The sequence below is a fragment of the Spermophilus citellus genome (genome assembly GCF_964194105.1).
Source record: "Spermophilus citellus genome assembly, chromosome: 2".
NCBI lineage: Eukaryota > Metazoa > Chordata > Mammalia > Rodentia > Sciuridae > Spermophilus > Spermophilus citellus.
The window spans coordinates 228,216,779-228,231,394 of NC_138183.1; the positions used below are offsets into that span (position 1 = coordinate 228,216,779).

A 14,616-nucleotide genomic window follows, 5' to 3' on the forward strand; every position below is an offset into this window, starting at 1 on the left:
GCTCCTGAGACATTTCATACCCAGCTGAAATAGCCACGCTTTAGGAAGTACTCCCGGGCTTCCCCAGGCTGAGGGAGTCACATGCCCCTCCTCTCAACCTTGCTGCCTTGGGGACCATGCTTCCAACACATGAACTTTTGGGGGGGACATTCCAGATGTAAACCATGACACCTCTCCAGCATGCATGTCTGAAATGGCTGATGTGTTATTTTAGGGAGAAATAAAACATCATCATATCCAATCAATAACACTTAGGCATGGTGATGCACGCCTGAAATCCCAGTGGCTCGGGAGGCTGAGGCAGGAGGATCGCGAGTTCAAAGCCAGCCTCAGCAAAAGCGAGGTGCTAAGCAACTCAGTAAGACCCTGTCTCTAAATAAAATACAAAATAGGGCTGGGGGTGTGGCTCAGTGGTTGTGCCCCTGAGTTCAATCCCCGGGAAGCTCCCCCCACACACACACAAAAAAGATAACACTTGGTTCTACTCTAGTCTGAGGGTTTTTTGCTCAATGAATTTGCACAGGCTTAAATTCTCGGAGTCTGTTTGACATTCTGGGCTGTTTGTCATCTGCTCTGGGATCACAGTGAAAGAACATCTCCTTTCTCCTGACTTCTTACAGAACCCAGGGCAGATTGCTTTTTGAAAGTCTGTTATTTTTGTAAGTCTCTCTTTGCTTTCTTGCTCCCAACCATGAAGTCATTTTTGACTTTTAAAAGGAACCACAGTTTGACTTTTTAGAAAATCAGCTGGGAGAATGAATGCATTAGCAATTTCAGTTACATTGCTCTTTGCAAAAATTTTAGCCGGTGACGGCTACATGTGGGTATTCACTTTGAGAGGTGTGCACATTGGTTTATATTATGTAAATTACATAATTTATTTTTCTAATTTAAACTTTTGTATGTCATCGTTCTACCAACTTTAGAGTGAATTGAATTGCAGCCGACTCATAACACTTTTCTTATGAAAATAGGTTTTTAAATTTTTAAATTAAATGTGCTGAACACTTTTACTGACATGAGAAAACACATTTCCACTGATCTCTTTTCTGTTCTATCATTTCTGTGTTGTTCTTACCTCTGGGCCTTTGCACATGCCGTTCTTGCTTCTTAGAACATTTTTCTTCATTCTACAATTCTATGAATGCTAAACTTTCAAACGTGGCCTAGGTGTCTCTTGGGTATCCTCATTTCTACAGGTATGACATTGAGTCTGTGAATTAGTGTTAAGTGAAATGAACTAATGGAATGAGTAAGGTCTCAGATAGTAAATATTATTAGTTTCTATCTTGGTTAAGTATCTCATCAGAAGCGACTTTCCACCAAGAACCCTTCCTGACAACAGCCTTCACCTGGTTGAGATTAGGCGTCTCATAGCTCCCTCTTCAGGGCACTCCTTGCATTGCATGCGGAGGCTCATCTATCCTGGGCTGTCAGAGAGCCTGTCTTCCCCACAGCTGACTCCGTGCCTTGCCCACAGAAGGATGCTCAGGAACATTTTGCTATTGGACAGAAAGGGGGAGCTCCTGTACCCCCGCTAAAACCTATTTTGTTTCATGCATAGGTAAAACATAAAGCCTTACAAAATTGATTTTGAGTTTTAAAATGCTAAAAGGGCTTTTTTTTTTTTTTTTTTTTTTTTTTTTGCTAGGGCACGACCATTTCTGTGTGAATGTACAGCTTTGTATGTAAAGCATTTTGTGCCTTGTGCATAAATGTGAAAGAAGAAAAATCTTGTTGAGATGGAGGAAGACCAGGAAGAGGCCTGTATTTGCCACATGGCTGTTCTTCCTCTGATGACTCCTCAGTCGGAGATGTCATTGTTAGACTTGACTTAAAGGGGTGATGTCAGAATTGTCCCCATAGCCATGATTCTTGTAGTGGCTGCTGGTTGGTATAGTAACAGGACTAGAAAGAAAGGAGTAATGAGGTCATTCTCTGAGGGTGTGAGACTTAATCAGAATCTCCGAGTAGAAGTGTATTAGTCTGTTTTGTGTTGCTATAATAAAATTTTCAAGAGCAGATAACTTTACAAAGAAAAGAAGTTTATTTTGGAGGTGCAAGGTCCAGGGGCTGCATCTGGTGATAACCTTTTTGCTGGCAGAGACCTGAGGGGATCGATCCAGGGCATTGCACGGCAAGAGATGGGGAGCTCACTACTTCATGTCTCTTCTGGTTTCTGTCCCTCTCCTTTATAAAGCCACCAGGGTTCAATCATGGGCCCCACTCTATTTATTTAATCCTTATCCCCTCCCAAAGGCTTTACCTTTAAATATCACAGTTGGACTAAATTTCTACCTCAGGAAGGGGATTAAATTTCAACACACATTCTTGGGGACACACTCAAGTCATATGCAGACTTTAGCCAGGATGTTCATATGTCAGTGTTTATTGGAATCCTTGGTTGTGCTTAATAAAAATGCAGATTCCCCTTGGGGAGAGGCCCAGGAACCTGAATTTTCAGAAGCCTCCTTCGGGATTGGGCTGCAGTGGATCACTAAGTTGCTTTTTGCAAAACTGCCTTGGAGGACGTGGAATTCTAGGGAAACCCTGGCGAGCAGGGCAGTCCTGGGAGTGAGACCCTGTCCTTTGTCGGTACCCCGAGACACAAGGGTGCATGCAGCCCAGGAAGTGAACTGAAGGACCAGCTCCCAGGCCCAGAGTCACTCTGCATTAGCCTGTGATTCGTGCAACCCAGGCAGACCAATTCCAGCAGAGATTGATGCCCTGCATCCGGGCCAAATTTAGAAAGATAAAAAGAAGAGTCATGGTTTCCTTGACCAGACACTAATGTCCCCTACTCTGCAGAGTAATGAAATACACAGATGTTAAAATGAAAGGAGACAGAGATGGATGGAGGATAATAGAGCGTGGCAGCAGTGAAGGACTGGCTTCCCCCAAACGCAGAGGAGCTGTGGGCTGTTCGCAGCCTTTGCCTTTCTAGGAATATCCTTGCTAATAGGAGACATTCAGCATGACCTTGGGTATGAAGGCTTTTCTCTTAGCCATCTGTGGCCCAAAGACTACCAGTTCCCAGGGAAGAGGTGGTGCATGATCAAAAGTATACCAAAACGTGGACTATGCATGTCCCTTGACCTAGCAGTTAGACCTCCTGGAGATATTGTGTCAGGGAAAAAAACTGTGTAAGTGGCTGGGCACACGTTACTTATCGAAAACACCCCAACTGTCCATCGGCATGGGACCCTATGACTCATGAGTACATAGAGGCAGAAAAGTTACCCTTCCATTGAAAATGGCCATGAGGACCAGGAGTTATTGACGTGAAGAGACGTCATAATATGTCAAAGTGGCCGGAGCACGTTTCAGAATACCACGTGTTTTACGGTGGCATTTAAGTCCAGCTGCATACTCAGATTTTTTCTCATGCATTCTTCAGTAATAATTGACTAGCCTGCATGCGGGCACCTTCGTGGGCGTTGGAGGTACCGCAGTGAATGAGGCATGGCCTTTGCTGGCCTGCACCTTAGTGCTCGGAGCCAGCGGCACTGCCTGGGAGCTGGCCAGGAGTGCAGAACCCCAGGCTCCACCCCGCACCTGCTGCATTCGTGAGGGTTTGGGTGACCCCTGCGTGTGCTGCAGTTTGGAGACCACGCTCAAGACCATGTTTACCAGGCTGTCCAGGGTGTGCTGATCAGGTGGGGACGGTTTGGGATGGTGTTTACCTTCCCCTTCGTATGTCTCACAGTAGCGGCCTTGTGTCTGTGAAAGCCAGGGTGGTGACTTCGCAGCAGAGTGGAAGGCCCCTGCATCTAGTTCTTTGGGGGCCTCAGCCACACACTGGCAGGATCCTGAGCTGGAGTTGGCGGGAGCAGTGGGTGAGGAGCCGTGGCTCATTGCACCAACCACTGGGGTCTGGAGGGAGAGCCAGCGGCCAGCAGCTCTGGCTGGAGCCCAAGCCACAGCCTGAGCAGTGCAGCACCTGAGCAGCTGAGCTCCTGGTGGTCCCACACTGCAGCCTCTGTCCCCCTGCTTCGTGTGACTGCCACCTGGGGAGAGGCTGGGGAAGGAGCCCTGGACAGCAGGGCCCCGTGGTAGTATGTCATCCTCCAGGATGGGTGGGGAGCCCTGAGCCCTTCCTGGGGAGGTTGAGAGCCACAGGCGAGAGGTCTGGGAAGTCCTGGGCAGGTGGGAGAAGGACTTTTGGTCTCAGGGCTCTCTTTCTCTGGGTCTCTCCTGAATCAGACCAGGGATGGCCCCGTGGCACCTGTGTCAAGCAGAGTGAGTCTGAGAGAGGCCCGACTCAGAGAAAGACTGGACTCTTCCAGTCTGACGCGCAAGAGCTCTGAGACTGTGGCAAGTCCAGTCGCCTCCTTGGGCCTCAGTGTTCCCGTGTGTGAGAATCAGTGACCGGATGAGCCTGTGCCGACTACCCGTGTGCTTTGTTTGTTATGCACATGAAGATCTGATCTGTGTCCGAAGGTGTTACGACTTGGTGATGCTGGGACATCTCCTGGTCCCCACATACAGATCTCTGGCCAAGACTGTGGCTTTTGGAGTGAAAGCTGACTTCTAATTAGACTGATCGTGAGTGGAAGTCATCGAGCATTGGTGTATGTCCTCGGAGGTAAAATTAAAGTTTGACCCAGTTGCTGAGGCTGGCCTTGAACTTGCGCTCCTCTTGGATCCTTGTGCCACAGCCTGGGTCACTTATATTGCAGGCAGGTGCCACTGCCCCTGGCTTATCGTCTGGGTCTTTAAATCCAGGACGGTGACAAGCAGACTTCAGGGAGGGGAAGGACTCAGATCAGGAAAATAAAGCCAACACTGGGCAGAGCCCCGGCGTCTTGCTAGTGAACGCAGCTTAGCACGGCTTGTGGTGGGGGGTGGGGTGGGGGGTCCAGCACTCAGTGGAACAGGTGCTGTGTCCCCCTTGCTGTGACAATTTTAAAGACAGGTCTGGGTCCACTCTGTGCCAGGGGCTGCTGCAATGGGAGATTGGGAGATGGGGGCAGCAGGAGAGCAGTCAGGCCTTGCTTGGAACCCCTCAGGGTCCTGTGGGCTGTGGTGTGGGGGAGCGGCCCCTAGCCATGGTCAACAAGCTCTCCCTGGCTTCTCCCTGTGCCCCTGCCAGACGCTCTCTGGGTGCGTGTGATCTGCCCAGCGGTAGTCTTTGCAGGCCTGTGATGTTGCAAATGGATATCAACAGGACAGGCTCCCTCTGACAAGCAGCAGCTCAGCATCCCACCAGGCACGATGTCTCATTAGTCACTCCTGAGAAGGGCGCAGGGCGGGGCCAAGGAGCTGGCTAATAGCGGTGGTAGCGAATTCACTTTTGATCATTCATATCTGCAACACTTCTTTGTCTCAGGCAGCCTCGTTCCTTGGAGCTGGACGGGGCAGTAGGGAGATCTACAGGGGCGTCAAGCAACTGAGTCAAGGGAAATCTTCACTTGTAGACCTCAGTTTTCCTGTCTGTAAAGTGGGTCTTAAGGGGAGTGAATGAGGTGGGCCATGCAGGCGTGTAGCAGGTGGTTGCTGGTACTGTCCAGTCCCACTCTCTCCTCTCACAGGTCATCTAGCACATATTTTTTAGGCACCAGTTATGGGCCCTGTTCCATACAGCTCCTTCAAAAGGCTGGATCAAAGTACTCCAGCAGATGTGTGTCCTGGGGGTGGGTGGCAGGGACGTCAGGTGGCACCGTGGGAAGGCAGTGGTGTCACGTCAGGTCGGGGTGTGTCCTGGGGCGGACGAGCAGAGCAGGGTGGGCTTGGAGTGATGGAGGGCGCAGGGCAGGACCTCAGGAAGATGGAGGGGGGCCATGCTGAGCCCTGAGAAGGCGTCGCGGCAGAGGGACACTGCACTGTGCAGAGGCCCTGAGTTGGGACCTGCCTAGCTGGAAGAGCGGGAAGGTCCTGTGGTGGTGGCAGCGTGGGCTTTATTCTAAAGCAACGGCAAGCCGGTGACATTTTCCATGGAAAGGTGACAGGCTGAAGTTTATGAGGATACACTGCCAGCTTGGAGGTCAAGGCCTGAGGTGGCGTTTCTTCTCGGATCCCTTGAAAGGTGACCAAAGCAGGGCCGGCTGGCCCAGGAACAGTGGGCAGAGGCCTCGGGCCGGCTGGGAGGACTGGGTGGATGCAGGGCTGGCTGAGGAGCAAACTCGGCCCTGGGAAATGGACGCCTCTGCTTCTCTGCCCCGTCACCTGGCCCGGCAGGTTCCAGACGCATCTGTGCAGAGGAGGAGCACCACGTGGTTAGGACCTGAATTTCGGTAACTGATGGGCGACTCCCTGTGCCAGACCAGCCGGGCCCCGCAGCGAGGTTGTCCTGGTTCCCTGTTGGGCTCTGGGAATTTGGGAACTGAGAATGTGACCAGCCCCCAGGCAGCCCCTGGACATCGGCCCAGCGACCTGCTTCCTGGGTGACAGCCTTTCACAAGTGTTGTCACTCCTTGTTGCTCTGCAATGGCTGGGAGGGGACTTGGGGGCTTCCATCCGGCTTGCTCTGGGCTTCACCTCTGTCCTTTCCTCTTGGCCGGTTTTGGTTTGTGTCCTTTTGCCACAGTTGATCTTAGCTGCAAGGAGGACGCTGAGTCCTGATTCCCCCAGTGAATCTCTGAACCTGGGGGAGGATTTGGGGCCCACCATTGTTATAATCACTCATAACAGTGAGCGTGTGATTCTGAAATTTTTTTAAAAAATTTTTTACTTGTAGTTGGACACAATACCTTTGTTTATTTATTTTTATGTGGTGCTGAGGATCGAACCCAGGGCCTCACAGGTGCAAGGCAAGCCCTCTACCACTGAGCCACAACCCCAGCCTAGATGCTGAAATATTTTGTGAGCAAATGGGTTTTTGTTTTAAAGTCTGGTCCATGGTAAGATATTTAATGAAACAGCTCCCTAACACATTATATATTTGGGGGGTAAAATGTTCATACCCTGTATCCCCCTTTCTAGTAATGTGGCCTAAGAATATTATTTGTAATTCTGGCCAATTTTTTTATATATAAAGATGTTCTCTACTGTATAATTTATAATGCTGAAAATTTGCTTATAACTAAGTATATTTGTCTGCTTTCTGTTCCTATAATAAAATATCCAAGTCTAGGTAATTTATAAAGAAAAGAGGTTTATTTAGCTCACAGTTTTGGAGGTTCAAGAATTTGGCATTGACATCTGCTCAGCTCTTGTGAGGGGTCCTTTGACTGGGTCACATGGAAGATGACATCATGGCAAAATAGGAAGGCAGAGAGTGAATCAGGGGTCAGACTTGCTCTTTTGTAACAATCCACTCTCACTGGCACTTAATTCCCTCCATGAGACCAGCATTTACTTGTTCTGATAACAGTGGCTTCCATGACCTAATGACCTTGCACTAGGTACCACCTCTTAATACCACCATCCTGGGGACCAAGCTTCTAACACAGGAAAACTTAGGAGAATGAACCACATCGAGACCCTAGCACCCCAAGTGCCCAGCATGGAGGAAATGATAGAACAACCTTGTTGACCAATACGATGAAATATTTTTGTGGCCATGATAAACTTTGGAAGATATTTAGTGTTGTAGCTCTAAAGCAAGTTAATCTACAAAATCACAGGAGGGTTTTCTCCAGAGACTTGCACTGGATGAAAAAAATAACAAGCCATTTCCAAAAGGTTATATGACGAACAATTCCACTTACATGACATTCTTGAAATGACAAAAGTGTAGAAATATAGAACAGACCTGTGATTGCCAGGGGTTAATGGAGAAGTGGAAGAGGGAGAGTGTTGGTCCTGGCTGTCCGAGGGTCCCTGGGGGCTCTTGGTGCGGATGGAGATGCTCTGTATCTTGGCCACAGCAATGGCGGCGTCTTGGTCGTGACGTCCTCCTACAGTTTTACGAGAAGTTACTATCGGGGAAAAATAGGAAAAGGGCACGTGGGATCTTTTTTCAGAACTGCATATAAATCAAAAAGTTTCTCAAAATAAAATGTGTAATAAAAAGAAAATCCTGGGACGTTAAAAAAATGTATGTATAAAGACGTCAGCTGCATTAGAAGAATGCAAATTTGGGGTGCCTTAGAGTAGAGGATTATAGGTAATGTTCTTTCCTGCTCTGTACTGTATTTTTATGTACTCCACAGGGAGCCTGATCATAGGTTTTTATTTCAAAATAATGTTAGACCTACAGAAAAGGGGCAGAAGTAGTCCTGAGCGTTCTCAGACTCCTTGTTCATTGTCCACTAATATGATTGACATCTGAGAGAGCCCTAGAGCAAGGATCCAAACGAGAATCGGCACTGGTGGAGTTCCATGGCCGTCCTTCCCAGTCCTGGGGGCCTCTCCAGTGTTTGCAAATGCCTCCTCTTGGCCTTTCGTGACCTTGGAGGTTACTGGTCAGTTACCCTACGGAAGGCCTTCCCTTCGGGCGTGTCGGATGTCTGCTCATGATTACCTTGAATCGTGCATTTTTGGCAAGTAGAGCATAGAGGGTGATGTGGGGGCCTCTGTTCCCCATTCGAGGGCGACTGTATTGCTGATGTCCAGTGACTCTCGTTTTGACCATGATGGCATGGTAAGGTGGCACCTGCCAAGTTTCTCAGTCACTATTTTTCCCCTTTGTGATTAATTAGCATACTGGGGAGATCCTTGAGGTTTTGCAGGTACCCTGTCTCTCCTCAAGCTTTCCTCCTCTGATTTTAGCACCCATTGGTGCCCCTATAAGTTATTACTGCCCTATTTACATAAGAGGGACTTTCTGTTTCCTGCACCCCTTTTACATTCATTAATGAGAATTTCTTCTCTCCCTCCCCAACCATATACTGGTGCCTTCAACCAACTTTGGTATCAGGAGGGCCTCAGGGATGTTCATCTCATCCTCTGGTTTGCAATTCAATTCCGTGTGGTTGCTCAGATTGTTCCAGCTTGGGCTGTTGGGAGTTCAGGTTAACTCCTCGGCCCTTCTACTTGCCCCCAGGGCACTTTGAACCCTTCTTTATATTCTAGCCATAGAAGATGCTGGAGGTTCATCTCCAACGTCCCCTCTGAAATCAGCCACTTCTCCCAGGAGCTGGGCTTCCTGGGCTGGTTGAGTGGTATTTAGAAACCATGGTCTGAGTGCTGGATGTGCTTGTTGCTGTTGGGACATCTTTGTTTCTAGTCCTTGTCAATAAAAGAGCTAAGGAATACACACACACACACACACACACACACACACACACACACACACACCTCTTCTGTACACACAAATCAATATTTATTTTATTAGCTATTTCTCTCTCTCTCCATCTAGTAGACACGTCTATCTGCCTGATTTTTAAAACATTCCTTTAATTCCAGGCCAAAGCCCCAGGGTTCCTCAGGAGCCATCTCTCTCTGACAGCTCTTACTGTGGACAGAAGGTCGACTGCCTTGTCCAGCCCTTGCCTACGCAAGTGGTAGTTTCAGATTGCTCTTCCCTGCCCCTGTGCGAGATAGATATAACCGCAGTACAGTATTTACATGGAGTCCTTTAACCTTAGAGAATCCAGTCAGAATAATGTTGTACACAGTTGCTTAAGGCTAGCTTTTTAAACCTCTCACTTCAGTGGGGTGTAATTCATGTGGAAGAGGGAGTCTGTGTTCACTTGTTACTGTTTAAATTCTGTTTTGAGTTCTCCAACATGTGATTGATCTTAACTGTTTATTTTTTTTGGATCGTACACATAGATAGGCTCAGAGAAGTATGCACCTTTCTCATCCTGATTCCTGGATTCTGTTCCCAGTTCCTCATTCCCCCTGTTCCTTCCCTACCCATCTGCAGTTGTTCAATTTCTGGTTGATCCTTCCTGTATTTCTTTTGTACAGATGAGCCAACACATGGTTGTGATTTTTATCCTTTTTTTCTTTTCCTCACCCCCTTCTCTTCCTATGTGAACGACAAAATACTCTAGGTCGTCTTTTGCACTTTTTTAAAAAAAGATTTTTTAATAGTTGAAGACGGACAGCATGCCTTTATTTTTTTTATTTTATTTTTTATGTGGTGCTGAGGATCCAGCCCAGTGCCTCACCCGTGCTAGGCAAGTGCTCTGCCACTGAGCCCCAGCCCCGGACCTTCTTTTGCACTTTTTTTGCCCACTTAACAGTATATCGTGGGAGTCATTTCCTATCCGTTCACAGAGCCCTTCCATAATGAGCTTTTTAAACTCTGGTAATTGGGGGAAAAAAAAGTTCTAGTAGCTGAAGGGTCAGTTTTAAAATTCTAGTGATGATGATAAATGGCAGAATCTTTCCACTAATTGAGCATCTGCTGTATGCCATGCTCTGTACTAAGTGCTTCATGTAGGTCATCTCATGGACTACTTACCAGAGCCCTGGGAAATAGATGACACTTGAAATTCGTGGATGAAGAAACAGGTTCAACAATATTTAGAAACTTGCTCAAGGACATAGACCCAGAGCTGGAATCGGAAGGCAGGGTTCTCCTGGGTTTGTGCTTTGAGAAGGGTTCACCAACACCATTATGGTTGTTCCAGGTGGAAACAAGGCCACGTGGGTTTTTAAAACCTGGACACGTCCCAGGCTTTTACACCCTGTTGACTGTGAATCAGCTGCTGCCAATGTGGGCATGTTACAAAGGGCAGGAACACGGAGGTGATTTAGGGCCTGTTTGTTCCCAAGAAATGGCCCTTCCTTCTGGGAGGTCTTGTAGGTCCTGCTTCTAAGACAGGAAGCAAGAGGGCTGCTCAGTGGAGCCTGCTACCTGGACATGGCCACAGATCCTATCTTTAACACCTCCCAATCACCAACCAATGCAGTGAGCGCCATTAACAAGAAAGTGCATTACCCCACAGAGCCGTTTGGTTTAGCAGGACACTCCATCAAGCCTGAGTTACAACCGTTTCTGTCCAGACTGTTTAAATGGCAGGAAGGCAAGATGATTTCTTCAGAGCAGGAGTCTAGCTTCTTTTGTGGAAAGTGATAAACCTTGGGCAGAGAAGCCGTGCCATCGAGTTGATTGGGATCATGGCTTCTTGGAGTCAGGGGTGCCCAGGGCCTCACCCCAGCTCTGTGTGACATTGGGCAAGTCACTTTATCCTCAGAATGCATCTATGAAATGGGGATGAGAACTTGACGTCCGTGATGGGGGTCCCCAAGGCCATCCGAGATGCAGCAGTTTTTTCTAGGGTTCACTTAACCCCGCGTGTAGTCCTGTACCTTGACCCTGATTTATTTCAGGGAAAGGATACAAAGCAGAATCAACAGAGGTAACGTAACGGGGGTGGAGTGAAGTCCAGAGCGGAGCAGGCCCTGGTCCCTTCCACAGGATGCCTCTGATTCCCTCTCAGTGGATGGTGACATGTGTGAAGTGTTGTCTACTGAGCAGGCGCATTAGCGGGTCAGTGCCCAGAGTGTTTATGCAGGATGGCCGCAGGAGTCCCTTCGGCCTCACATGTCCCCAGATTCCAGACTTTCAAAAGGAAAGCAGGTGTTCAGCGCAAACTGTTCCATTTGCTAAACAGTGTAGGCACAGGGAGCTGTTCTCTTCAGTTAGGGTGGAGGGACCCCTCCCCAAATCCAGGTTCCCAGGCTCCAGCCAAGCAGGAGCACCCTGGCCTGCAGGCCTCTGTCAGGAGGGCCGTGACCGGTGTGAGCTCTTCTGCATGCCTTCCCGTTGGGTGGCCGCTGGGGGATTAGAGGAGATAATCCGGGCACAGCGCTTGGCGTAGGGCCTGGTACAGTGAGCACTCGCTAAATGTCAACCGTGATTACGTTGACACCCGGGAAGGAATTTCAGTGGATTCATCAGCATCTTGAGATGCAAGCTCAGCCATCGCCCGCCAGCTCACCCTCCACCTAGTCCTTCCTCTATTGGGCACCTGGGGTTGGGTGCCTGGAGGGTGCAGAGGTTGTGTGGGGCAGGATCAGCCCCTCCCTTCCTCGGGGGTGCTGTATGTGGGGGCCGGAGCTCACTGGGCATCCCAGGTGGGGGTGGGGGTGAGCGTCCCTCGGGGACCCCCAGGTAAACCTGCAAGGGCTCATTGCACTTTCAGAGGGGACAGGAGGAAGACACGGTGGCCTGAGACCTTACCGTCCTGACTGACGTCTCCCTGTTTCTCTGTCTTTTTTCCTCTCTGCAGCTAAAGCTAAGTCCAAGTGTGGTCCCACGTTCTTCCCCTGCGCCAGTGGCGTCCACTGCATCATCGGCCGCTTCCGGTGCAACGGGTTTGAGGACTGTCCTGATGGCAGTGACGAGGAGAACTGCAGTAAGTGCCGAGGACTGGGACCCTGCCATCCCTGACCTTTCCAGCCAGCCAGGTTGTCCCTTCCGGCCACGCCATCTCTGCGCTCCCCACCTGCAGCTGGCTCTCCTGCTCCTACCCAAGCCTGTCTTTGCCGCTTCTTCCTGGTGTTTATGTAAATGCTCAGCTGCAACTTCCTGGGGGCCTTACAGGTGCACTGTGCCTGAGCAGTTCCCACACTAGCCCTGCAAACTCAGGTGTCTTGTCCCCAGTGAACAGACGAGGAGCCTTGAGTGAGGAGAGCCCAGACCACTCACCAGTAGCAGAGCCATTTCCAGCTTCACTCAAACCCTCACCTGATGGACTCTGACTCAGTATCCCGTGTTCATGTTCTTCCTTGCTTTCCTTCCTACTTTGAACTCTCTTAAAAATGCTTATTATACGGACCATAAGAATATGTTGTTGAAAAAATTATGAGTAGGATGACATTGTTGACTGTGTCTGCCCTGGTTCCTTTTTCCTGCTGTATAATAGTCCATGATATCAGTATATGGACAGACAGATGTGCACACAGAGACAGACACACGCGCGCGCGCGCACACACACACACACACACACACTGTCACCTCTGCTCTGTCCCTCCTTGCCTCGGGGCAGTCTTGCTGCTGGGCTTGATTTCTGTTTGGCCTGGGTACATGCAGGCATTCCTGTTTCCACAGTGACCTTAGACTGCAGCCTCTGTGACCTTCAGGTGTCTCCGCCCCACCTTTAACATTGTCCTAGCTCTCCCGGCAAGTGCTTCATCCCTGCTGCTGCTGATCACCCTGGTCACTGGTTCTGCTTCCTTTCCCCTGCCCGTTCCACTACTTGACCCTCTGCGCCTGTTGTGGGAACTGAGCAGATCCACACATTTCTTTTCTGTGCTCATGTTTTTAAGCAGTTTGAGGTTTTAGCCCAACTAAGAGGAAGGTACCGGGGTCCCCTATGCCCCGCCTCCCCCTGGGAGCCTGCCAGGGTCAGCACCCTCACCAGAGTGCATTTGTTACACCTGGTGACCCTGCAGCCACACGTCGTCACCTCAGTCCCTAGGACATGTTAGGGTTCCCTCCCGATGTCGTCCACGCTGTGGGTTTGCACAGACGTGCAGTGACACGTATCCACCCCTCTCGCCTCCTGCAGAATCATGCAGTGGCCTAGGAACCCTCGTCCACTGCCCACTCCTCCCTCCCTGTCCACCACCCGCCCACCACTCTCATAATTTTATAAGATTCTTTTCTTCTGATTATTGTAAAGAAGTTAGGAAACAAAGTGTAACGAAGAAACCAAACCACCCACGGCCCGTAAGTCAAAGTGAAATGCTGTTAATGTGAGCAACTTGGTGCCAGTCTATCTTCCCTCTTTCCACACATGTACAAGTATGTGTGTATGTGTGTCTGTACAGATACACACGCATGTGCACACACTCACTCAGTACACACACACACACACACACACACTCCTGTAATGGACTCAGTTGTGATGTGCTCTTCGTTGTGACCGTTTTCCCGTGTTATTCATTTCTTTCTAAAACATAAGTCTCGGTGACTCAGAGATCGTGTGGATGCACTGATCTTCCCCTGGCCTCTGGTTCTGTTTTAAGTCCCTGGAGCGCAGGCATCTGTCTGCTGTGCTATTTGGGCATCTTCAGGGAGCTGGCAGTCATGGGGTCCCCTCCTCGTAGGAACACAGGACATTTCCCCCACGTGCCTTCTCCTAGGGCTGCCTGTCATGTCTGGCTCTCAGCTGGCAGAGGCCTGGCACAGCCGGGGGACTGTTGTGTGGGTGGTAGGGTGACTGACACCCGCCTTGGCAGGAAGCACGCAGGTCACTCACAGGAGCTGGAGGTGGGTGTGGGTAGGATCTGCTCGCGGGTGGTTTCCTGGTCTCTCGGCCCAAGTGCTGAGTGCCTGCGTCCCAGGGTGGTTGTTGGTTGTGGGAATTAGAAAACGTAGTATCCGAGAAGGGCTTCGTCTTGTGGCTGGCCCGGAGTCACTGATATAAAAAATAGTGATCTAAAAACAAAAGTGCGCGTGGCTAAAGGCAAAACCATATTATTAGGATTTTTGCCTTTGGCCTGGGATCTCCAAGGACATACTTCTTATATATTTTATTTAGTCCTTTAGGAAATGAGGACAGCTTGGCCTCAGCTTCCTACTGTCACGGGATCTTATCATCTAAGCTGGAAGTGACACACACACACACACACACACACACACACACATGAGATTAATCCAGGGGCAATACAAAGCAAGCGCTGCACATCCTAATGTGTATATTCAAAAGTGATTGTGTCGTCCCGTGCTCCTTGCCATAATTCAGGGCACTGTAAGATTCCCATGTTTGGATATTGCCCTTCAGTTGACCAAGGGAGTCCATTATACCCATTCCAGATCACATCAGTGGGGAT

General features: G+C 49.4%; 1 protein-coding gene across 2 annotated transcripts in view; it reads left to right on the plus strand.

Moving 5' to 3' along the window:
* Window positions 1-14,616, plus strand: part of LDLRAD3 (low density lipoprotein receptor class A domain containing 3) — a 233,557-nt gene that overhangs the window by 101,550 nt on the left and 117,391 nt on the right. For both annotated transcript variants that reach the window (XM_081273161.1, XM_081273162.1), the window contains exon 3: window positions 12,069-12,194. In XM_081273161.1, the coding sequence (XP_081129287.1) occupies window positions 12,069-12,194 (126 nt within the window). The remainder of the gene's footprint in view (window positions 1-12,068; window positions 12,195-14,616) is intronic.